The sequence below is a fragment of the Marmota flaviventris genome, chromosome 19 (assembly GCF_047511675.1).
Source record: "Marmota flaviventris isolate mMarFla1 chromosome 19, mMarFla1.hap1, whole genome shotgun sequence".
Taxonomy (NCBI): Eukaryota; Metazoa; Chordata; class Mammalia; order Rodentia; family Sciuridae; genus Marmota; species Marmota flaviventris.
The window spans coordinates 27,003,723-27,026,862 of record NC_092516.1 but is presented as its reverse complement, the minus strand read 5'-3'; the positions used below and the strand labels follow the sequence as shown (position 1 = coordinate 27,026,862).

Genomic DNA, 23,140 nt, shown 5'->3' with positions numbered 1-23,140 from the left:
CAGCAGAGAAGTGAAGTTGGTGACACATCAGGATGGGCACTGGGGACAACAGTAGAGCAGGAAGGTGAGGGGCGAAGCGTCCTTTTCTGCGTGACGTTATCAAGGAAGGCCTCTCGGTGGAGGTGACATTGGCCGACGTGCAGGAAATGAGGATGGGGTCACAGACGTGAGAAGATGAAACCAGGTTGTCACAGTGCCAGGGCCCTGAGGTGGGAGCAGTGGGTGTCCCCAGGAGACAGGCCCTGGGCTGGGCCACGTGGCTGCCGGGCCACCTGTGGGCCTCCTTGGGAGGTCGGGGAGGTCAAGCCATCCTGCTGTGAGTCCCTGGCCCATGCCCTGTGGCTGCCCATCTCTGTCCCTGTCCCCTTCCCCGGGGTTGGAGCTCCAAAAAATTTCCTAGAAACTGAAAGAAGCAGCGAAGCGCTTCCTGCGCCCTCCCCGTCCCCGCCCAGTGGGGACAGTTGCCACCAACTTCCTCTTTCCAGCACATTTAAGGCCCAGCCTGGGCGGCTCCTGGGGAGGCCAAGCCCGCGACGCTGCCAGCCATGGGGGACACCTTCATCCGCCACGTCGCCCTCCTGGGCTTCGAGAAGCGCTTCGTCCCCAGCCAGCACTACGTGAGTACCCAGCAGCACTGCGTGTGGCCACTTGGTGGGCGTGCCTTGGGGGACAGTGATGTCACCTCGCCACACAGGGGCCACCTGGACGGGCGAGGATGGGGTCTCGGGGTCTTGGGCTGGTGGCCATGGTCGGCCAGGTCGCGGTGGACGTGGGCTGTCCTGGCTGCAGTCACTCCCGCCCGCCACTGCTCCGCGGCCTGGCACCCAGTGGTCCCCGGCCAGGCTGTCCCAGCTGCTCCTGGTGTCAGTTACATACAGTCTAACTCCTCAGGGCCACACCAACAGGGGGAGCAAAAATGTCCCCATCCTGCCCAGACATGCCACCCTGTCACTGGATCCCCAAGCCCAGAGGAGTCAGGGAGGTCCCCTGCTTAGTCAGTTTAGCACAGGGGCCAAGACCACGACTCTTCCTCCGGCACCCTCCTCCCCCCCAGCCTCTGAGTCAGATTTTCTGAGTTATCTCCGGGTGGCCTGGAGGCTCCGTATTCCGTTGCCATGAGCTCTAGGTGCCCCATGTTACATGACTACCGTGGCCGCCAGCCAAAGTCTAGGAATCGGTGTTGACAGGCCCCAGGCCCCAGGCCCCAGACTGCACGCAGATGTGCTCGGTGTTACAGTGTCTTCAGGCTCAGCACGCCGTCTGACACCAATCAGCCATCACTGTCTTCTTTAATCTGGATCATTCTTTTGGGGGGTGGGGGTGGGGACCAAACCCCGTGCATCGAGGTGGGCACTCGGCCAGCGGAGCAGATCCCCCCGAGCCTTCTTCACGGGTCTTTGTCCTTCTCAACTTTGGCACTTTGGAGAGGGCAGGCCAGGTGCTCTGTGGAATGTCCATCTGGGTTCATCAAATGCCTCCATGAGATTTGGCCTGGGCAGGGACGTCTTGGAGGCCACTCCAGGCTCCTGCGACCTGGCAGGTGCCTGCAGTTTCAGCTGGTCCCACTTTTGCAGAAGGGACTTTTGGCTCCAGCTCTGGGCTGTCTTCCAAGGTTATCTGTGGTCGAGCTTCTGTTTTCCCCTTTGTCACTGGTAGCCAACCTCTGGAGAGAGTGTCGGAAATGACGAGACTGTCCTGTTCCCGAGGACCCTTGCCCAAACGACTGGAGCCCTCCTGAGAGTGATTTTATAAACCCGCATTCTGTCTGCACTTGACTGTCAAGATCTCCCTCCTCCCTCATTTGTTTGCTCATTTATGTCCACGTGGGCACCTGGTTTCCTGGTTCACCCAGTGGGTTACAACTACTTTCATTACGCAAGTCTCCTTTAGTCCTTTGGGACGGGTTCCAGGACCCCCAGGGGACACCTGAAATTTGGGGACAGTACAGAACCTGACGTGTCCTATATGTACATACCTATGATACAAGGTTTGACATATAAATTAGGCTCAGTGAGAGATTAACATAATAATTAATAATAAGATAAAACAATTAGCCAGGCCGAGTGGTGCAAGCCTGTAGTCCCAGCAACTCCAGAGGCTGAGACAGGAAGATCACAAGTTTGAGGCCAGCCTCGGCATATATAATTTTTGCTTTTTTTTGGTACTGGGGATTGAACCTAGGGCTGCCTAATCGCTGAGCCACATCCCCAGCCCCCTTTTTTATATTTTATTTAGAGACAGGTCTTGCTAAGTTTCTTAGGTCCTCACTAAATGAAAGTTGCCATTTCAACCATCTTTAAGGGCACAGCTCCCAGAGTTGAGCGCACTCTCTTGTTCCCTCTCCCCCGGGGCCACCACCCGTCTGCAGAGGCTTTCATTATCTCAGGTTGAACCTCCACACAGTAAAGAGCACCTCCTGGTGTCCCCCTCTGGCCCCACAGCCACCACCTACGCCTTGCTGCCTGCCTTTGGCCACCGTGAGGAACCTGGCGTGAGTGGAAGTGTGCGGTCCTACCTCCAGCGCCTGGCTGCCTCCTTCACATGCCGGCCCCCAGGTCCATCTGCTTTGTGACATGGGTCAGAATTTCCTTTTTTTTCATGGTCGAATAACTTTCCATTATGTGCCTGGACCACATTTTGTTTACCCCCATACATATTTTAGACATTTGGGTCCCTTCTATCTCCCTGCTGTTGACATATGAAAGTTCATGTGCAAACACCCATTGAAGCTGGGTTCAGGGTCGTACTGCCGTGCACCTGTGGTCCCAGCTGCTTGGAGACTGAGGCAGGAGGATTGCTTTTTGGAGTCCAGGAGTTCAAGACCAAGCCCGGAGCCTGGGCAACACAGCCAGACCCAGCTCAAAAATCAATAGCAACAGGGGCTGGGGCTCAGGGGTTGAACACCTCAGGTTCAATCCCTGGTATCAAAAAAAAAAATTACACACACACACACTAGTGAATACTTTCCTGTACTGGCTTTATCATCCTGTGTCTTACACTCTTTTTCTTTTTGGTGCCCGGGGATGGAGCCCAGGGCCTCCTGAGGGCTGAACCAGGGCTCCACACCTGAGTGACACCCCATTCCTGTCCATTTTATTTTTGGTGCATTTCAAAGTACATCGCAAACACCGTCGGCTTTGTCCTGGATCCCTCAGCAGGTCACTAACCACAGCTCAGTATTGTAGTTTTTTCTATTTTTTTAAAAAAATTTTATTGTTGGTTGTTCAAAACATTACATAGTTCTTGACATATCATATTTCACACTTTGATTCAAGTGGGTTATGAACTCCCATTTTTACCCCGTATACAGATTGCAGAATCAGTTTTTTCTATTTTGATCCCACATTTACATCAAGTGAAATCCACCAATCTCCAAGGTGCCCCTGCTGGGTTTGGAGGGGGCTGGTCTCTGTGTGACCCAAACTGCATCCGGGTCCAGAAGGTGCTTCCCTCCCCATCTCTCCCCACCCCAGTGGCCGTCCCTGTCCTTACTTCCTGCCCTCCCGGCAGCCCTGCTGATGCAGGACGTCCTGGATGTGGGATCAGACAGCCAGCGGTGGCCTCTCGTGCCTGGCACGGTGACTTGCAGACCCCGCCACGCTGTGACACGCATCATTGATTTGCTCCTTGGCACGCTGAAGAATGTCCTCCTAACGTTTTGCCGAGTTGTGTTTTTATACTGAATTGTTTTGTGAATGGTTTTATGGAGCTGTAACTCACAGGCCACCCAATCCAACGGTTTCAAGTGTGTTCGCAGTTGTGCAATCGTTGCCCAAGTCAACTTGAAATCTCTCCGCCACACCTCCCTCCAGAAAAGACTGCACCTGTTGGCAGCCACTCCCCCCAGCCCAGCCCCAGCGACCATACACGCCTCTCCTGTCTGTCTCTCTGGATCTGTCTGGTCTGGACATTTCGTAGGAATGCAGTTGTACGTCATCTTACTGAGTTCTTCCATGGCTGGGGCACACCCCTTTTCGTTCCCAACTTCGTGTGACACCCACACCAGCTTTAGGGGTGAGGGCCTACTTTTCTCTCTAATTTATACGATGAGGAATCTGAATTAATGTCAGAGACACTCTATCTGTTCATTTGTCATTACTATAACAAAATGCCTGAGCCTGGGTAGTTAGGAAGAAGAGGGATTAGCTGAGCTCTCAGGTGAGGAGGCTGAAAGTCCAAACATCTTGGCGTAGGCTCTGGGGAGGGTGTCTTGGCAGATGGCACCACAGTGGTTGCAGCACAAGAGAGAGGAGAGAGGTCTTATGGCAGGACAAGAAGCCGGAGAGCTACCTCAGTCTTACAAGAACTAATCAAAAGGTCCCACAAGAACCATCTTCACCCTTTCCCAGGGCAGCACCCCAGTGCCTACTCCCTCCTACGAGCCTCCACCTCTTAAGGGTCCCACCAGCTCCTGACACCCCACACTGGGGACTAAGCTCCCAACGAATGAGCCCTCGGGGACAGGCCACATCCAAACCCCAATGGGAGCTCCCGTCTTGCCTCACGGGTCAGTAGCTTCTCGTCACTGTGACCAAGAGGAGGAAAGGTTTATTTGGGGCTCCTGGTTTCGGAGGTTCGGTCCCCGATTGGCGGACTCCATGACCCTCGTCCTGGGGTGAGGCAGGCCATCGTGGCAGAAAGACGCGGCAGAGCCAAGCCGCTGCGCTCCTGGCGCTGGGAAGCAGGGCAGAAACCAAAGAGAGCCAGGGACAGGACATGGTCCCCAGGGGCGTGGCCCAAGGACCCGCTCCCAGCCGTTCCTGACAGCCTGCAGTTCCCTCCAACGGGGGACTCCATCCAGCTGTCGGGTCAGTCCACCGAGGACATCAGGGCCCTTGTGATCCAATTGCTCCACCCCAGGACAGTGCTGCATGGGGACCAAGCCTTCTGCCTGAGATTTGGGGGAATATTCCGGAACATTCCCGGTCCCAGCGCTGGAGAGTGACACTCCTCTGTCCACGAGGCTGTGCTTCTGTGGCCCCGGCCCCCCAACCTTTAGCTTCCTCAGCGGCTCATGGCAGCCCCATCCGGGAGGCTGAGTGAGGTGACTGTCCCCGTCGTCCCTGCAGGTGTACATGTTCCTGGTGAAGTGGCAGGACCTGTCCGAGAAGGTGGTGTACCGGCGCTTCACCGAGATCTACGAGTTCCACGTGAGTGTGGGGTGGGCAGGGGTCACCGACCTGCCCGCCGTCCTGGGGAACCTCGGAACCCAGGTCCCCGGCCCACAGTTTGGGGTGCCGTATTTAACTTTCAAGAAGTGTTAGCCACCGTGTGTCCCCACTGCTGGGAGCACTCACAGCACGGGCAGGGTGGGTGGGAGAGAGAAGAAGGAGGGGTGGAGGCCGCACGGCCAGGTGCCCTGACTAGGGCCAGCACTGCCAGGGGGGGAGGGAAAGGATTCCCTGGTGACCTGGGTGAGGGCGGGCGAGGAGGAGGGATCCAGGTCTGGACGTCCCTGGCCCCAGGGGTCCAAGGGGGCCAGGTCCTCGGCATCTTCCCTTCTTCTTCTAGAAATTGTTAAAAGAAATGTTCCCCATCGAGGCCGGAGAGATCAACCCCGAGAGCAGGATCATCCCCCACCTCCCAGGTGAGGGCGCTGGCCACCTCCCTGCCCCTGCCCCCCTCCACGGCCCCTGCCTGCACTCCCCTTGGACTTGTCCTTGTGGGTGTGCTCACCCCTTTGGTCTCTCGCCCCTCCGGCCAGCTCCCAGGTGGTTTGACGGCCAGCGGGCGGCGGAGAGCCGCCAGGGCACGCTCACCGAGTATTGCAACGCGCTCATGGGGCTGCCCGCCAAGATCTCCCGCTGCCCACACCTCCTGGACTTCTTCAAGGTGCGCCCGGATGACCTCAAGCTCCCCTCGGACAGCCAGTAAGTGGCCGCCTCTGCCCACCAGGCAGGAGCGGGAAGGAAGGAGTGGGCCTGGAGGGCAGTGGGACCTGCCTCGTTTTACAGATAAGAAGCCCCAAGCTCAGAGAGGGCAAGTGACCTGTCCCAGTCACACAGCTGGAAAGGAGGAGGCAGGTGCCAACCCAGGTGGTGTCATCTGGCCTGGGACTCCTCTGAGCCCCTGGTGCTGAGGGAAGCCCAAAGTCCTGGGTCTCGTCCTGACCCTGCAGCCTTCTGCCTGTGGACCAGGAATGGCCCCTCCGCCCTCTGAATGCATCCGTGATGGGGGGTGAGGACGGAGGGATGGGTGTCATGCCAGGTGCAGTGACAGCATATCTCCAGTGTCCTTCAGGGACACGGGGTGGACCTCTGCTGGCTGCTGAGAGGGTCTTGGGCTCCTGTACCCAGGCCCCGCATGGAGCCACCTGGGAGGCTGAGTGAGTTCCAAGCAGCCGGGGCGAGGGGCCTCTACCAGTCTCTCTCTGATCACCAAACTCAGGGACGGGCCTGGAGGACAGGTCTGTCCCTAAAGGGAGGCAGAGCCTGATGGCACCGCCCCAGACTGTACTTGTTGACCTTGAACTTGCGGCTTGGTCCAAGGGAGGACAGCTCCATGGCGGGAGGAGGTGGTAGGAACGAGGAGGCTCTTGAGGCCCCAGGGGAAGGGCACCTGCAGCCACCAGTGTGTGGGGTCACCCAGCCGGGAGAGGAGGGCCTCTGCCTCCCTGGGGCTGCGGGGGGCTGCCAGCCCTCTGCGCGCCCCTCCCTTGGGCTGGCCCAGCAGAAGCCCTGGTGGTTCCCCAAGGCCTCCCTCCCGGATCTAGCCTCTATTGTTCCCTGCATTGACAATTCCCCTCATTTCTTAGCTCCTGGGAAGTCCCCCTGCAGGTCTGCCCAGAGCCTTCCCTTCCCCAGTGGGAGGCCCAGGGTCTGACCCAGGCTGTTCTCTGCTTAGGGTGAAGAAGCCAGAGACATACCTGATGCCCAAAGATGGCAAGAGTAACGCGGCAGGTGAGAAGGCGGGGTTGGGAGCAGGGGTACCTGGGTACTGCCCACGTGGTCAGGGACCCAGAGCTTGGGGCTGGCAGGGCAGACAGCAGCTGGGGAGAGCGGGCTGTGCGGGCTCGTGTTGTCCCACGGAAGAGTTGGGTCTCTGGGGGACACTGTGCAGGTGGTGGTGTGTCTCCACCCCGAGGCTGCAGAGCCCTGCACAGCCCCTGCTCCCAGTAGCCTGGGGGACACCTGTGACTGAGTGAATGAACAGGTGTTGGGAGCCAAAGTGGCCTTCAGGGGTGACACAAGGGTGTGTGACTGTTTCTAGTCTGGATTGTCAAGTGGGAGTGGGGGAGGGGTGGCGGTGATGGCATTGCCTACAGTCCCAGCACGGGGGGTGGCCAAGGCAGGGGGCACACGTGAGCTCGGGGGTTCAAGGGCAGCCTGGGCAATGTGATGAGATCCCGTCTTGAAAGAAAGAAAAAGAGAAAAGAATGCCAGCTAGGTCACCACCTCTGTAGGGACAGGAGGTGGGAACGGCTGTGCCATTGGGTCTGACGTGACTTCAGACTCCTGCCCGGGCCACCCATCTGTGCAGTGGGATTTGGGCTCCCGAGCGTGGCCCTGGCAGCTCAGCTGCAGAGCATCCTCAGCCGAGCGAGGCCTTCATGAGGCCCGGAGACCAGTGGTGCTTGTTGGCTGTGACACGAGGCACTGCGGCCAGAGGGACATGCACAGCAGGAGTGGACTTTCTCCCGGTTCCGAGGCTGGAGGCCCAGGGTCAAGGGGCTGGCAGGCTGGTCTCCTGGGGGCTCAGTGTAGCTTGCTGGGCCCCCTCCGGTCTTCCCTGGGCTCCCTACACATCCGGGCATCTTTCCTTGCAAGGACGCGGGTGGACTGCGGCAGGTCCACCCTGTGGCCTCATTTTAGTTTGGCCCCATGTCCACACGTCACATTCTGAGGCCCAGGGTTAGAATTTGGGGGAGGACTGGGCTCATAGCAAGCAGCAGCAGCAGGGGCAGCGTCTGGGGCTGGCTGATGTGGGGACTGAAGTCCCTGCAGAGGCACCTGACCTGCAAGGTCCTGGGGACCCCAGCGGATCCTGGTTCATGCTGGAGAAGGCCACTGGGGGCCACCTCAGCAGCTGAGAAGGGCCCCGGGGGATGGACCAGTGTCGGGAAGGCGGGTCCCTGGGTGACGCAGGGCTGCCGGGCTCTCTGCCCACCTCCACCCGCCCGGTAGCCTGGCATTGCAGGGTGGGGGGCGGACCGTGCGGCGCTGGTGACCTGCGCGGAGGACACCTTCCCTGCTCCTCACCCTGCCCTCCCCTGCCCCAGATATCACGGGCCCCATCATCCTGCAGACGTACCGGGCCATCGCCGACCACGGGAAGAACTCGGCCTCGGAGATGGCCGTGGCCACCGGGGACATCGTGGAGGTCGTGGAGAAGAGCGAGAGCGGTCAGCTCCCCATCCTGCTGCAGGCCTCAGGCCCCGCAGCCACCACCCCACCAAGGCCAGGCAGCCTGGGGCCCCCGGGGCCTGGCCCACAGGCAGGGGCCATGTCCACGCGCGTGTTCCACGGGGGGCCACAGGGGCCATATATGGGGGACACAGCTCATTTGAAGGGGGCTTGGTGCTGTCATGCAGAGCCTGTGGGCATGGAGGTGACACTGTGGGATCTGTGCACTGGGTGTCTGTGGGTCTGTGTCCTCACCCTGATGGCTGAGGCAGGTTGTGTTCCCACCTCTACCTCCCCATGTCCCTGGCGCAGGCTGGTGGTTCTGCCAAATGAAGGCCAAGCGTGGCTGGGTGCCAGCGTCCTTCCTGGAGCCCCTGGACAGTCCTGATGAGGCAGAGGACCCAGAGCCCAACTATGCAGGTGACCCCGCCCTGCCAGGCCAAGGGACTGCCAGAGGAAGGGGTGGGAGGGCCTGGGATGTGCAGAGGCCAGTGTGACTGCTTTGGGTTTGGGCCCGATTGCCAGGTGGGCAGAGGCTGAGGCCCATCCTCTGGCTTGGGGCCTCGTGGATCATGGTGTCCTCGGTGGAGACAGGGGACCTGGGAGGAGGTCAGCCAGGGTCACAGTGTGGCCGCCTGGGGCTGGCCCAGCAGGAAGACCTGGGGCTTGGGGAGAAGAGCTGCCTGCAGGTGGTGCCACCACTGCCCAGAAGTGGAACCGGGCAGCCCAGGGCCGATGGGGCCGGCAGGGGGTTTGGAGGAGCCAGGATGTTTGGTCATGTTTTAAAGCCCAGGAAGCTCACCATCTGATGGTGGGTGGGGGTGATTTATGGCTCCTCATTAAAAACTAGAAAAGGGCCGGGCACAGTGGCGCAGGTCTGTAATCCCAGCGACTCCGGAGGCTGAGGCAGGAGGATTTCGAGTTCAAAGCCAGCCTCAGCAACTCAGTGAGACCCTGTCTCTAAATACAATACAAAATACGGCTGGGGATGGGACTCCTGGGTTCAATCCTTGGTACCACCCCCCAAAAAAAAACCCAATGCCTAGCAAAGCCCTGCCGGCCACAGGTGCCAACCCTGGACCAGCGCTGTGTGGTTCTGAGTGCCAAGGGCATGGGTGCTCCCCTACCCACTTTTCACATCTGGGTGCCTGGCCAGGCCTTGGTAGCTATGAGACTCCTCATCTCTGGTGCGGGTGGTGGTGGGTGGGAGGCAATTCACTGGGCATAGTGGGCAGAGGGCTGAAAGCCAGAGTGGACTCCAGCAGTGGGTGGCAGGAGGCACCTGCAAAAGGAGACCAAGAAGGAGCAGGGTGTAGAAGTGAGGACAGGGATGGTGATCCTCATGCTGGGCAGACCCTCACATCATGTCCTGTGGCCCTGTCACCCACCAGGTGAGCCCTACATCACCATCAAAGCCTATACTGCCGTAGAGGAGGACGAGATGTCTCTGTCCCAGGGGGAAACCATCGAGGTCATTCATAAGCTCCTGGACGGCTGGTGGGTGGTCAGGTAGGACAGCACCTCCCCACTGCAGTGCCTACCTGAGTCAGCACTGGCCTGGGCATAACCTGCGTGGGCTCTGAGCTGGCTTGGCTGTGTGACTCTGGGTGAACCACTACCCCTCTCTGGGCTGTTTTCATCACAGTAGCAGGGGCCGGGGGATGAGCTCATCCTGCCTGTCCTGTGGGGTTTACTGTACTGGTCCAAAGGGGTACGAGTCCCTTTGTGACTTAGGGTCTCTTCCTGGCCGATCCACCAGTTTTTCTTCCTCTAGCAGCACAGCTGTTTGTGTCACGTGTGACAAAGGCACAGGTGACCAAGTCATTCCTCTTGCTTTGAAGACTTTCATTGGATTCCTCTCCAGGCTTCTCCTAAGGAATGTCAATAGTATTTTTTTTGGTTCTAAGGAAAACAGACTCTCTGGAGCCAGGGGGCCTCCCAGAGCCTGTGTTTTCAGAGCCCTGGGCCACCTGGGTTCGAGGCTGTGGTCACAACAAACATCTGAGCCTGGCCCTGGGCTGGGGGCTCGTTTTGAGGCAGCATTTCTCCAGTTAACACCACCCCAAGAGTCTTCCTGTGAGTCTCTCCCCATCAAGAAGGTTAGGCTTCACCTGGATCTTCTGTGCTGTGCAGAGTTTTGCTTTCACTCCCAAATCCAGTATTGGGGGTGGAGAGGAAGCCCTACCAGGAACCTGCAGGAAAGCCGAGACCCCGCCTCACAGGATCACGTTCATTTTGAACGGATCACAGGTTTTCACCCAGGGTAAAACCTAAAAGCTGTTTGGAAGAAGGCAGAGAAGAATGTGACTTTCATAAAACACAAAAGGCCATCACCACAAAATGAAACGCTGACCCTACAGTTCTGCAGATGTCCTATAGCGAGCGCCAGACCCTTGGGGGACCAGCACTCTCCACCTAACGTCCTTCCCCTTCCCCGTTGGAAGAAGAGCTGGGGGGGGGGGGGGCTGCGCGGCGCGGGTGGGGAAACGGGAGGGGGGGGGCCCTGGGTTGCCCGCAGCCTCCTAACCCGCCTTCCCGGAGCCCTCCACTTCTGCCAGGGCCTCAAGGGCTGCCTCTGTTGCAGGAAGGAGGATGTCACTGGCTACTTCCCGTCCATGTACCTGCAGAAGTCGGGACAGGACCCGGCCCAGGTCCAGCGCCAGATCAAGGGCCGAGGGGCGCCGCCCCGCAGGTGTGCGAGGATCGTGGGGCTGGGTGGGGCTGGGCGGGGCAGGCACGGGGAGGACCGCGGGGACGTGAGGTAGAGGCGACGTCGCTGATGTTCAGTGGCCTTAGGGGTGGTCGGTGAACACGGGGAAGCCCCGGAGGGCTTCCCGGGGAAGGGGAAGGCCAACAAGGTGCGTGGGAGGTGGCCTGGGCTCTGCAGCGGGTCAGGGCTAAGTGTTCATGACCCAGGCAGGTGCATGCCCGACCTCCAGCCGCTTCCCGCTCCCTCCAGCCAGTCTTTGGACCCCGGGGCGGGGAGGTGCCCACTAGGTGTCCCTAGCGGCAGGGACGCGGGCGCGGCGGGGCCAGCGTTCTGACGACGCCCCCTCCTAATGGGCCAGGTCGACCATCCGCAACGCGCACAGTATCCACCAGCGGTCGCGGAAGCGCCTCAGCCAGGACTCCTATCGCCGCAACAGCGTCCGTTTCCTGCAGCAGCGTCGCCGCCTGGCGCAGCCAGGGCCGAAGAGTGCAGGGAGCCCTCGGGGTGAGTGCGGGGCGGCGCGGACCATGGGCGGGGCAAGACGGGGCGGGGCAAGACGGGGCGGGGCTAGAGGGCGGAGCGAGCTCTACAGGACAGGCGGGACCACGGACTAGAGGCGTGGCCCGAGGGCGCGATAGGCGGGGCGACCCAGGGGGCGGAGCCAAATGGAGCATGAGGGCGAGAAGGCGGGAGCGGAGGGCGGGCGGAGCCAAGGGCTGGGAGGCGGGGCGGGGCCTCTGACCCGCCTGTGGTCCTCCTACAGGGGAGAATCCGCAGAGTCAGCGTGCGAAACCGCAGCCCGCGGTGCCCCCGCGACCCAGCGCCGACCTCATCCTGCACCGCTGCAGCGAGAGCACCAAGAGGAAGCTGGCGTCCGCGGTCTGAGGCGGGGCAGCCATCCCTGTACCTTGTCTGTGTGTGTACATAGCTGGTGTCTGCCGGGGCAGCCCCGGCCCCCTCCCCACGTGGCTGTCCGCCATCTACATGAATGTTGCTTAGAGTGGACCGAGGCTCCGAAGAGATAGGCTCCGCCCCAAGGGTGTTTCTAGGATGAGGAGAGGGGACAGTGAGTTCTGCTGGGTAGAAGTTTCAAGAGCCAAGGGCCCATTGCCTTGGCCTTGGCCAAGAACAGGTCTGCAGAAGGCCAGATGCAAGAAGAACCCTGAGTCCCTCGCTGATCTTTTGCCTGTACAGAAACCTCCCGCTCTGACTGTAGTCACAAGCAGAACAGTCCTGAAGGTGGGTGGATGCAGCCCCGCCTCGAGACAGAATAAGGGTTGCAGTCCAGGGTGAAGTGTGCCTATGCAGACCCGGGGAAAAAAAAAAAATAGGTGATTTAGGAATGGAGGCTCCTCTGATGATTCCCTGAGACCGGCCCCAGTTAGGAGGGTGTAATGGAAAGCTAAATTCATTAATGAACACGGCCTCACCACTTCCCCAAGCAGTGCTGCTGGCCCACGGCCTCCAGATCTCTCCTGGTGGGTCCTTCCCCAAATGCAAAGCCACAGTGGAGCCGAGTGAAGTTGCAAATCTTGCAGAAGATTCTCTTGTCCAGAGGCCATGGGGTGTGTGCAGAGCTGCTCCCCCTACATGGGCAGTGGCTACTTGAGGAGGGGCAAAGCTGGTCCCCTTGGAGATGAGCCTGCACGAAGGACAAATCTTTCTGGAATCATTTGACCATCAAAGGATTGACAGAGGCCTTGGGAAAGCCACCGGAGCCCCTACCTGGTTAGGAATTTTGCATATCTTATTTGCTGGAAAAGTCTGGCTTCAATCACTATCACACGCACTGTGGGAGATCCAACAGCAGCCCCAACCCCTGCTTGTTCAGTCGCTCTCTTATCTTTTTATTAAATATATCTTACTTATTTTCATCCTTTTTAAGTTTCATATTAGACCCCCTAAGTTGAAATCCTGATCAAACATTGACCTCATCTCTTTGGTACTTCTGGGCCCCTCCAAGTGACATGTCAGCAGTAGCATTCTGTGTGTGTGGGGTGGTCAGGGAGTCACCCGAAGGCCCACACCTGCAATCCTGTAAGGGCCCGCTCCGGTCAGGCCTGCACTGTCTGTCGGCCAACAATTTCCTCAAAGCTGAATGTAGTGCTGGCTCATTTCAGCATCTCTAGTTCTGAGAACAACCTGGCAGGTGGGTATTTTATAGATGAGGGAACTGAAGCTGGGAAATAAATGCAGGCGAGTCAGGCCTTGTGGTGGACACTGGGCTAGGGAAGCTGGGGGAGGTGGCCTGGCCCTCATGGCCCTCTGAAGACCCCTAGTCCTGGGGCCTGTGTTGGAGGTGTGACTAGCTCTTTTCTCTGCCCGTCCCCGGATGGGAGGGCAGGGCTTTGAAACAGCCAGCACAGGTCATCCTGGGAACTGACAGAGACTATCAAATCCAGGCCCCAGGTCCTAGGCTGGGTCCCCCTCTCCATCTCCCTGACCCTGTCACTCCAAAGCTCCCATTTGGAGACACCCATCACCATGGCTACTGAAAACCACTCTCCTTCGGTTGCTTCCTTGGTTTAGTCACATGGGTGAGAGACACTGCTGGTCAACAGCCACTGTATCCCAAACCAGGCTCGTCCCAACTCACTCCAGGGTAAAGAGGGAATCTGGGGCTTGGGCAGCCCCTTGACTGGGTTAACACAAGACACTTAGGCTGAGCCTGCCATTCCCGCTCTGTCCTCTGATGGGCTCACCACCAGGGAGCCACACAGAAGATGAGGAGGAGCTCAGAGGCTGCAGGACAGACACTAGCTGGGTCTCCATGTCTGGCTCAGTGGCTGCGTGGAAATGAAGAACAGAGACTCCGGCCTCACTGGGACTTGAATCTTGATGACTCTCTCAGGGCTGTGTGACCTTGGCAAGCCATTCAACCACTCTCAGCCTCTTGCCCGTCCATAAAATGAGGGTTGGTTGATCTTTCCCTGCCTCAGCCCTCACCCCTGATCCAGTGTTAACATCTGCTCAGCTGCACAGGAGCTGGGCCTCCCACTGGCCCCCAGTAGAGACCAGTCCTTCCTGCATTCCTTCCCCAGGAAGTCAGCCTCTGGGCCTGCACATCCAGCCACACCCTGTGTCAGTTGTGGAAGAGGAAGAGCCGGGTGGGACTATTTTCCCCTGAGGACAGGCACTGAGTTCCATTGCGAGCAGGTGCAGTGTGGGGCATGGTCTCTCCTGCCAGCTCCTGTCTTGTCTCTGTCAAAGCCCGATCTGCACAGCTTCCCCAGGCGGCCATCAGGCTGGGGGCTCCCCTTACTCAAGTGCCTTCCTCCGGATCTGGAGAGTTCTGAGTTTGGGGTCGCTAATTCCAGTGATTAATAGAGACTCTGGACACAGATGCACGCCTACCTACCTAACTGACTTCGAAGATCAACGCCAGGAGGAAAATGCTGTAAAGGAAAGGTGGTCACCCGGTTAACAGATGGACCTGGAGGATCGTGGAGAGCTGGATAAAATGCTACCCCAATGTTCAACCTACTGACCTCAGTCTCCCAATTATGGTCATATAAGTGGACACTGTTATTTTTAGAAAATGTTCCCTGAAGTATTTAGGGATAAATGATGTATATAACCTTTTCTCAAAAGGCTTAGTTAAAAATGCGTGTTTGTGCAGGCACAGTCACTCCTCCTGCTGACAGGCACAGATTGTAGATGAGCGGGAGGGGGGGACCCCGGGCTGAGAGGCTCACTGTGGGCTGCTGCTAATGTGGGTGCAAGAGTGTTCTTCATGCTATTTTTATTTTTGAAACTTTTCCATAAATCTGAAATTATTCAAAATAAAGTTCTTTTTTTTTTTCTTAAAAAAAAAACAACCTTCAAAGCTCAGCTTATTTTGCCTTGGCTATGGGTGTTACTGGTTTGGAGAGTTTCCATTTTAAGCCTGACCTTTCTTGCTTCACAGAGGCAGAACTTCACAGGAGGGCTCTACTCTGTAATTAGGTCACCAGCCATCCTCCTGACGCCTGGGAATGTGTCAGGCCACGTGGGACACCATGCAAACAGGCAGGATGACCAGTGGGTGTGCAAGTAGCCTCAGCAGGTCACCCACTCTCTGAGGCTTGGAGATGCCGACCACAGTGCCTGGGGGGAGGGGCGGGTCAGGCCCATGGGTGAAGCAGGCCAGGCCGGTGGAGTCACTGAGCAGAAAAATACAGTAAAACTTGGTTGACTTTTACTCAACTACAGGGAAGCATAAAATGCCGTACAAACAGGTATGATGCTGCAAATTACACTTCCATTTCAAAGTGAAAAAGAAAAAACCCTGGAATAATCAAAATGCTTAATAGTTCACGTCCTCGTCTTCCAGTCCCGGGTCAGGGACATCCTAAGCTTCCTGCCGTGGGGCCTGGCCGGCAGCTGTCCCTTCGTCACGAAGCCACGTGGAGCACGGGGTCCCACTGTGAGCCCTTCAGCTGGGAGCAGTGCTTGGTCTTGCTCAGCTTCATGATGGAGAAGAGCTGCTCGCAGACGTAGGTGCTGCCGAACATGGAGAGGACCCTGGCGCAGTGGCTGCGGTACCTGGGGTAGCTGCTCCAGAGGTGCCTGTAGAACTCGGGGACGCCCACCTCGTCGTACTTGGCCTTCAGCGCCGAGTTGCACTGCAGGTCGATCACCTCCAGCTGCAGCTCTTCGCGCACGCTCTCAATCCCGGTGGAGAACGGGGCGCTGAAGAGCCTCAGCTCGCTCTCGTAGCGCTCGAAGTCGGACAGTCGTTTCTGGAACTCCGTCTTCAGCTCCGCGATCCTGGGGACGTAGTTGAGGCCGTCGCCTTGGTGTCTGGCCACCGACTTCAGCGTGGGGAAGTGGGCCAGGTTGTTCCTGGCTAGGTGCGTCTCCCAGAGGCACAGCTTGGCCAGGAAGGCGCGCAGCAGGTCGTACATCTGCGTGACGACTTGCGAATGGCCCTGGAGGGAGATGTTCAGGGTGTTCAGGTGCATGGTTACGTCCACCAGGAAGGCCAGGTCCCGGATCCAGTCTTTGGAGCTCAGCTGGGGCACCGGCTTCCCTCGGGAGGACATGAAGGAGTCGATTTCCTCCAGAGACTCAAAGAACCTCTTGAGCACCAGCCCGCGGCTGAGCCACTTAATGCCGGTGTGGTAGAGGAGGCTGCCGTACTGGCTGTCCAGCTCGTAGAGCAGCGTGGTGAACTCGCCGTGGTTCAGCCCCCGGGAGCAGACCCAGTTCACCGAGTCCACCACCACATCCATGACGTGGTCCATCTTTAGCTTCTGGGCGCAGACGGACTCTGGGTGGATGATGCAGCGGACGGATTTCAGATCCGAGCCCTTGCACAGCGTGGCCACCTTGGATTTCAGTTTGGTGATGAGGCCGCTGTTGGCATCGACCATGGCGGGGGTGCCCGTGGAGGCCACGCTCACTAGTTTCGACCAGTCGATGTTGAACTTCTTGAGACTCTTCTCCACGCGCGAGAAGACCTCATTGGCGGACTTGGTGCCCGTCATGGGCACCGTATCCAGGAGCTCCTCGGACACGTCGAAGCCCGCGTCCACGCCGCGGATGAAGATGGCCAGCTGGGTGGTGTTGTTGATGTCCGTGATCTCGTCGATGGCCAGGGAGTAGGCCACGAACGAGCGCAGCTTCTCACGCAGCTTCTCCCACAAGCTGCCGGCCACGTCCTCGGCGGGCTGCTCGGTCGCACTGTCGGGGCGCCCCGCGCTGGGCAGCGTCTGCTTCTGCTCTGAGGCGCCGGCCTCAGGGGAGCCCAGGAGGTACCTGCGCAGCCCCCTCTTGAGCTCGCGGAGCTTCTGGTCGCGCATGTGCTCCGTGTACTGGTCGTAGTGCTTGCTGTGGTTGGTCTGGTAGTGTCTCCGCAGGTTGTACTCCTTGGACACCGACATGCTCTGCTTGCAGATGAGGCACGTGGGGATGCTCTGCTCCTCCACAAAGAAGTAGGCGCGCTCCCACTTCTCCTGGAACACGCGGCCCTCCTGGTCGATCTTCCGCTTTCCCACTTCCCGGGAGGCGCGGGGGAAAAAGAAAACTAGGTCACCCTTTGACTTCGTGGTACCACTGGGATCAAAGCACGATGGTGAACCGAGGGACACAGGGGCTGGGGCGGGAATGGCCCCTGCAGAGGGGACGTGCACACTGCTGCCCAGTGGATACCGCCTGCTGTGGCGGGAGGGTCACGTCTCAAGAAAACGTGGGGATGGATTTTTGTGAAACTTTCTTTGTGTGTGGCGTTAAGGATGAAATACGGCCTCGGGTTCCACCCGCGCTGCACCATGACCTATAACTTCCATTTTAAAAGGTAGATGGGGCTGGGGCAGGGGCAAGGGCAGGGGCTGGGGTGGGACTGGGGCTGGGCTGGGGGAGGGGTTAGGGCGCGGTGGGGGAGGGGTTGGGGCGGGGCAGAGGCAGGGGCAGGGGCAGGGGCAGGGGCTGGGGCTGGGCTGGGCTGGCATGCGTGAGACACTGGGCTGGATCCTCAGCACCCGTAAAAATAAACAAATGAAATAAAGGCAGGCTGCCAATCAGTAAATACAAAACAAAACATAAAAAGGCATATGGGCCAAAAAAAAGGGAGCTGGGGGGGAGCTGTGGTAGAGGGCAGGCTTAGCACGTGTGAGACCCTGGGTTCACTCCCCGGCACCACACACACACACACACACACACACACACACAAAATCTTTGTTCAGAGCATAGCTGTGTTTGTTATATCTGCTTCAAACAGGATGAACTGGAGTGTTATGTCTACATTTTAACCTTTTTGTAGTGCTGGGGATTGAACCAGGGATGATTTACCATTGAGCTGCGTCCCCAGTTCTTTTTGAGACAGGATCCTGCTAAGTTGCTAAGGGATCTTGCTAAGTTGCTAAGGCTGACCTCAAATTTGCAATCCTCCTGCTCACCCTCCCAAATTGCTGGGATCACAGATGTGCCCCACGACAAGTGGCCCATTTATTATTATTATTATTATTTTTAATACAAGGTTTTGCTAAATTGCTAAGGCTGACCTTGATCTTGTGATCCTCCTGCTACAGCCTCCCAAGTAGCTGGGATTAGGGGCACATGCCACTGTGCCTTCTTGTTTGCATTTCAACATATGCTTTCTCATTTGAACCCCAAGAGAACTTTGAAGTAAGGAGCAGTGAGTGCAGAAGGCCGTTTACCAGACGGCCCCAGACCTGCAGAGCTCATGCATGCACATCTGTTCCCTGTGTTGGTGTTTAGATCTAGGAGCCTGGCCCTGGGCAGGTCAGCAAGGTGCTTCCAGAGGGCACAAGGGAAGGATTCACTGACGGAAGCCCAGCAAGTTACAGGACAGAAATCAAGTGTTGGTGGCTTGGGGCTGGGGATGGAGAGGGGAAATGACTGATAGTGGGAGGGATGCATGTGCTGGGGGATGAGGGGGACGTTTTGATGTTGGGTGTGGTGACCTTCACACAACTCTGGAGATGCACCCAAAGTGGTGGAGCCTCGCCTCTGAATGCTCCCGTGGGAGAGCAGCAGCAGCTCAGCTGTCAACGTGAGGGATGAAGGAAATTCCCTTAATACAAGTGGACTTTGGGGTGGTGCTGGGGTCTGAAGCCAGGGCCTTGCACAGCCTGGGAAGGTGCTTGACCACTGAGTCCACCTGATGGAGTGTAAATGGTTCCTCAGTAAAGCGAGGACATCTTTTGGCCACCAGATGAGTTTAAGGAATAGGAACATTTAAACACACGGCCTAGTTTTCAAATTTTAAATCAGGAGGCTCCCTAGTGACTGGAGAGCTTGGGAATATCACTATACCTCCTGCTTGATCACCCTATAGGACACTGACTTCCCTGCCAGGGCTGCAGGGGACATTAAAAATATTTAGCAAGTAGGGCTGGGGTCCCATGCGCCGGGATGCAAACACACAAAAAATTTAAGCACCAGCGTCTAGAAGCTTGTGCCAGGAAAAGTGAAGTATGGATCCAAGTCTCCAGCCTCCAAAAGCAAAGGCCCCACGTGAGTCTTTGCCACCGGGCCAGGGCACCCCAGGCACGACACGTCCCCTCACGCAGACACTCACCATTGCTGAGCTCGAGGCCTGGAAGCGGTCTGGAGAGAGAGAGAGAGAGAGGGAGGGAGAGAGAGAGAGAGAGAGAGTGAAGGCCATGGAGCTCGCAGTCCCCCATTAGAGTGCAGCCCGGGCAGAGGGCGGGAAGCTGAGGTGGGCAGCAGGCCAGGGCGGGGAGACTGGCGCGTGCTCACACCTCAAAGAGCAGGTGGCAAGATGCCAGCCTGGCCTGGAATCCCGGCAGCCCCCGGGCCATCCTCGGGCAGAGCTCCCTGGGCTGCCCCTTGGGTCCCGCACAGTCCCTGCCACGCTGGGGACTCCGCTCACCTAATGACTGTGAATTTGATGAAGTCTGCAGCCTCCAAGATCCTTCTCATGGAGGTGATCTCCAGGTAGCCGGGGGCTTTGAACACCACACCCGGGGGCATGCCGTCGATCACCACGCAGCCCGGGTTGAAGGTGATTTTCCTGTAGGGAACTTTCACAGGGAAGTCCACGCCAATCGCTTCACCTGGGACGCGACCAGCAACATAAAAAGCTGAGCCTCACCTACTCTTCCCAAACCATGTTTACTCTTTTTTTTTTTTTGGTGGGGGGTACTGGGGATTGAACGTGGGGGCACTCCAACACCAAGCTGCATCCCCAGTACTTTAAAAAAAATATATTATTTATTTATTTATTTATTTTTTAGATGAGGATGGACACAACACAATGCCTTTATTTTTATGTGCTGCTGAGAATCGAACCCGGGTCCCACCCATGCTAGGGGAGCGCTCTACCGCTGAGCCACAATCCCAGCCCCAGAACTTTTTATTTATTTTTTTAGACAAGGTCTAAATTGCTGAGGCCGGCCTCCAACTTGCAATCCTCCCGTCTCAGCCTCTTCTGTTGCTAGGATTACAGGCATATGCCAAGGTGCCCGGCACCATCCTTTATATTTCTTTATATCCTTTATATGTCAGGATTTAAAACTCATCCTCCTTGAATGAGATTCTTGGTGACTAGCTATTGCTACTTTATTCTCCAGCAGTACATGGAAAAGCTCTTTGGTTACAAATACACACTGACAGGCTGGGATATAGCTCGATGCACAGTGTGCACAGGTCCCTGTTCCCAATCCCCAGCAAACAAAATAAGACACTGTCAACAACAAAAGAGAATACTGATTCTGATCACAGCTTTTTCACAGATCAATTTCTTATAAGACATTCTTTTAAAAAGAAGCATTTCAAGCATATAAATAGTTGATATAAAAACTTACCAAATTTTCGGCTAAAGAGGTCATTGACTTGTTCTCGTAGCTGTTTAGTCTTTTCAATGCTTGATAATTTTTCTTTCTCGTTATCTAAAAATAATTAAGTAAATAAATAATCCAGGGTTATTAGTGTATTTTTCCCCCAAGAAAGCTGCTGAGAAAATGCCCATTAGCACTTCACCTGATTTATTGATCAGTTTACTTTCACCAGTAATCAGGCATTTTGGAAATTTGTAAATAAAGTCATTACAGACAATAGAGAATTTTCCAGACTATAATCCTGTATAGACACAATCCATACTACTTTTAGGGAATATTTTCAATATCACCCAAGAATGTGAACTCTCACTACCACTCTTCAATAATTACAAATCTTAATTAGTAGAAACTGTAGCCAAAGCAATACAACAAGAAAAAGGAATAAGAGATAGTAGGACCAGAAGTCACTATTTCTCAATGTTAACATTTTATTCTATTTGATTTTAAATAACTAAAACAATCACATGGTTTAAATTGTATGCTATTCTAAAATAACATATAGAAATCCCTACCTCAGCTCTCAGTTTCTTACCCTAGAGGAACTATCTTATTAGATTCTTTGCTATCTTTCCAGATACATATTTCAACACATTTAGAACAAAAGATTATTTAATGATGGGCAATAAATAAATTACACCTCTGTAGCCAATTCCAATTCAATGACAGCTGGTACTTGAAGTTCCTACCCTATCCTGGCAAAACTAGAGTCCCAGTAATCATGATAATAGGAGTGCACTTGGTGTGTGGTGACCTACACTATTAAAAATCAACAGCTCCAAAAGACCAACCTGTGTCATAAAACAGTAAATACAGAATGGAAGGTACACTACAAATTATGATCAAGTGAGATCAATGTCCTTACCTGGAATTGCCACCTGTACAATCTTAAGATCTTCAACACCAGCTGCAGAATTCGTAATACTGAATGAATTTGTGTTTCCTTAAAAAAGAAATCATAGAAAATAATGCCATTTTGACTCTTTTTTAATATACTTTTTTAAAGTTGTAGATGGATGGACACAATAGCCTTATTTTATTTATTTATTTGATGTGGTGTTGAAGATTGAACCCAGTGCCTCAAGGCAGGCAGGTGCCCCATCACTGAGCCACAACTCCAGCCCAACAAGGACTCCCTGAGCTGACCGCTCACCTGCCGTAGAGGCTAGTTTACAACTCGGTCTCCACAGACCATGAGTCACCAGCATGATCCTTGTCAGACAGAGGACAAGAGCCCACGTACAGATGGACTTCCCAGTGCTCCAACCCTCCACAGATGCATGCTCAATAGGGGCTAAGTTATTCAGCAAATAACTCAGCCATGGCTAATTCTTATTAAAAACAAACAAACAAAAAACTGCAAGCACCTCCTGTCTGTCTAGCATGTGCTGAGGCCTGTGCTCACTGTGCAGCTTTGATGTCCCCGAGGGCCACAGCCCAGCACACAGCCACCTTGGAGAATGTTTCCCATGGGCCTCCACTTAAGTTAGTGCTGGGAGCTGTGATGCAGCTCAGTGGTCAGCACTTGCTTAGCAAGCACAAGGCCCTGAGTTCTGCCCCCATTGAGTGTAAAGAAATGAAAAATAATGAATAAATACGTAAGTGTGGGACTTGGATCTTGACGTTCAATTTTGTTCCTTACATTCTTAAAAGTACATTAAGGAAAACACCCACATGTCTACCAAAAGGTGTGGGGGCCAACTGTGATATATCCATGCAATGGAATATTATTCAGCCTTAAAAAGGAAAGAAGCTAAAAAAAATAAAATAAAAAGGTGGGGGAGGGAAAAAGTTTAACACATGGTACCACGTGGATGAACCCTGAGGACAGACAGTGACAGCAGACAGACACGCCGCTTAGTCACATTTACATGGGAAATCTAGGGCAGTGAGGGAACCCAAGCTGGAGGCCATGAGGGGCTGGCCAGGGGAACGGGCAGCTGCTTCATGGCGTGTCTTGGGGTGATGGAGAGGTTCCCCTTCTTCCTTTTGAGGTGCTGGGGTGAAACCCAGGGCGTTGAGCATGGTGAGGGCAGTGGATCTCAAGGCACCCGTGGGTAGGAAGCTCGAGGGTCACGTGGACACCTTGCAGTGCCTGAGACTGGGCCCTGCTGATGCTCTGGGTCACCAGCTGACTGTCCTCCCTGCCCAGGGCTGGTGCCACTGTGCGTGGCCTGGCTGTGCTGCCCACAGTGCCTGGGGGCTCTGGGTGGGCTGCCTGGACACGCCCCGTCTCGGTGTCCTCCAGTCTTCCCCTCAAGCCCTTTGAGAAGAATGAAGACCACGCGTGGCCATGACGAGGCTTCTCACCTTCGACCTTCACGTGGCCTTTGGGGTCCTCATTTGTGTCTGCACAAACCAGCTGGGCAGACTCTAAAAGGAAAATGTCTAAAATGACCTTCACTATTTAGTGACCTCCGGGTGTCCCCATGGTCCCGCCTCCCTGAGCAACATGGGGCTGATCCCGGTGTCTAGAGTGTCTTCCATGCATCGTCCACATGGGGAAATGGAATTGTCCAGGGGACAGTGCAGGATCCCCTCCTAAGGGCTGGTCTTATAAAGGGACTGTCCCCCCCAGTCCTCCTGAGCAGAAGACGGATAAAATCCTACCTGGCTAGACATTAGACACTAGCTCCCCAAACTCAGGCTCTTTTAGCAGGACTGGCCTAAAATTGTACTAATTCTTACTAAAGACAGAAAGGCTAGCACTCAACACAAGTGCCATGGACTTGGCACTGTACTATAGGTATGTAACACGTCACCTCTGGGGGAAATGCGTGAAGGGA

General features: G+C 55.9%; 2 protein-coding genes across 7 annotated transcripts in view; one reads left to right on the top strand and one right to left on the bottom strand.

Annotated features, from left to right (window-relative positions):
* Positions 1-510: 510 nt before the first annotated feature.
* Positions 511-12,926, top strand: Ncf1 (neutrophil cytosolic factor 1). 2 transcript variants are annotated; one of them, XM_027948507.2, is made up of 12 exons: positions 536-617; positions 2,442-2,577; positions 5,070-5,150; positions 5,512-5,587; positions 5,705-5,870; positions 6,844-6,899; positions 8,219-8,341; positions 8,655-8,762; positions 9,734-9,851; positions 10,927-11,034; positions 11,411-11,556; positions 11,816-12,926. In XM_027948507.2, exons 2-12 carry the CDS (start codon positions 2,542-2,544, stop codon positions 11,935-11,937), a joined length of 1,140 nt encoding a protein of 379 aa, XP_027804308.2. In that variant the 5' UTR covers positions 536-617; positions 2,442-2,541; the 3' UTR covers positions 11,938-12,926. The 2 variants fall into 2 exon arrangements, with proteins under 2 accessions (XP_027804307.2, XP_027804308.2); XM_027948506.2 differs by lacking the exon at positions 2,442-2,577 and having other exon boundaries at positions 511-617.
* A 1,851-nt stretch (positions 12,927-14,777) lies between these two features.
* Positions 14,778-23,140, bottom strand: part of LOC114102985 (general transcription factor II-I repeat domain-containing protein 2B-like) — a 31,597-nt gene continuing 23,234 nt past the window's right edge. For 4 of the 5 annotated variants that reach the window (XM_071605347.1, XM_027948501.3, XM_027948504.3 and 1 more), the window contains 6 exons: positions 22,665-22,727; positions 21,220-21,297; positions 20,325-20,408; positions 19,391-19,574; positions 19,076-19,104; positions 14,778-17,029 (listed from right to left, as the gene is read on the bottom strand). In XM_071605347.1, the coding sequence (XP_071461448.1) occupies positions 15,426-17,029; positions 19,076-19,104; positions 19,391-19,574; positions 20,325-20,408; positions 21,220-21,297; positions 22,665-22,727 (2,042 nt within the window). In that variant the 3' untranslated portion in view covers positions 14,778-15,425. The remainder of the gene's footprint in view (positions 17,030-19,075; positions 19,105-19,390; positions 19,575-20,324; positions 20,409-21,219; positions 21,298-22,664; positions 22,728-23,140) is intronic. The other variant, XM_027948502.3, reaches the window with a different exon arrangement.

Excerpts from the sequence above, each read along its gene's own strand:
- Ncf1 (XM_027948506.2), top strand. The coding sequence starts at position 546 with ATGGGGGACACCTTCATCCGCCACGTCGCCCTCCTGGGCTTCGAGAAG. Across the intron at positions 5,588-5,704 it reads GATCATCCCCCACCTCCCAG|CTCCCAGGTGGTTTGACGGC; the intron begins GTGAGGGCGCTG and ends CCCTCCGGCCAG. Across the intron at positions 8,342-8,654 it reads CGTGGAGAAGAGCGAGAGCG|GCTGGTGGTTCTGCCAAATG; the intron begins GTCAGCTCCCCA and ends TCCCTGGCGCAG.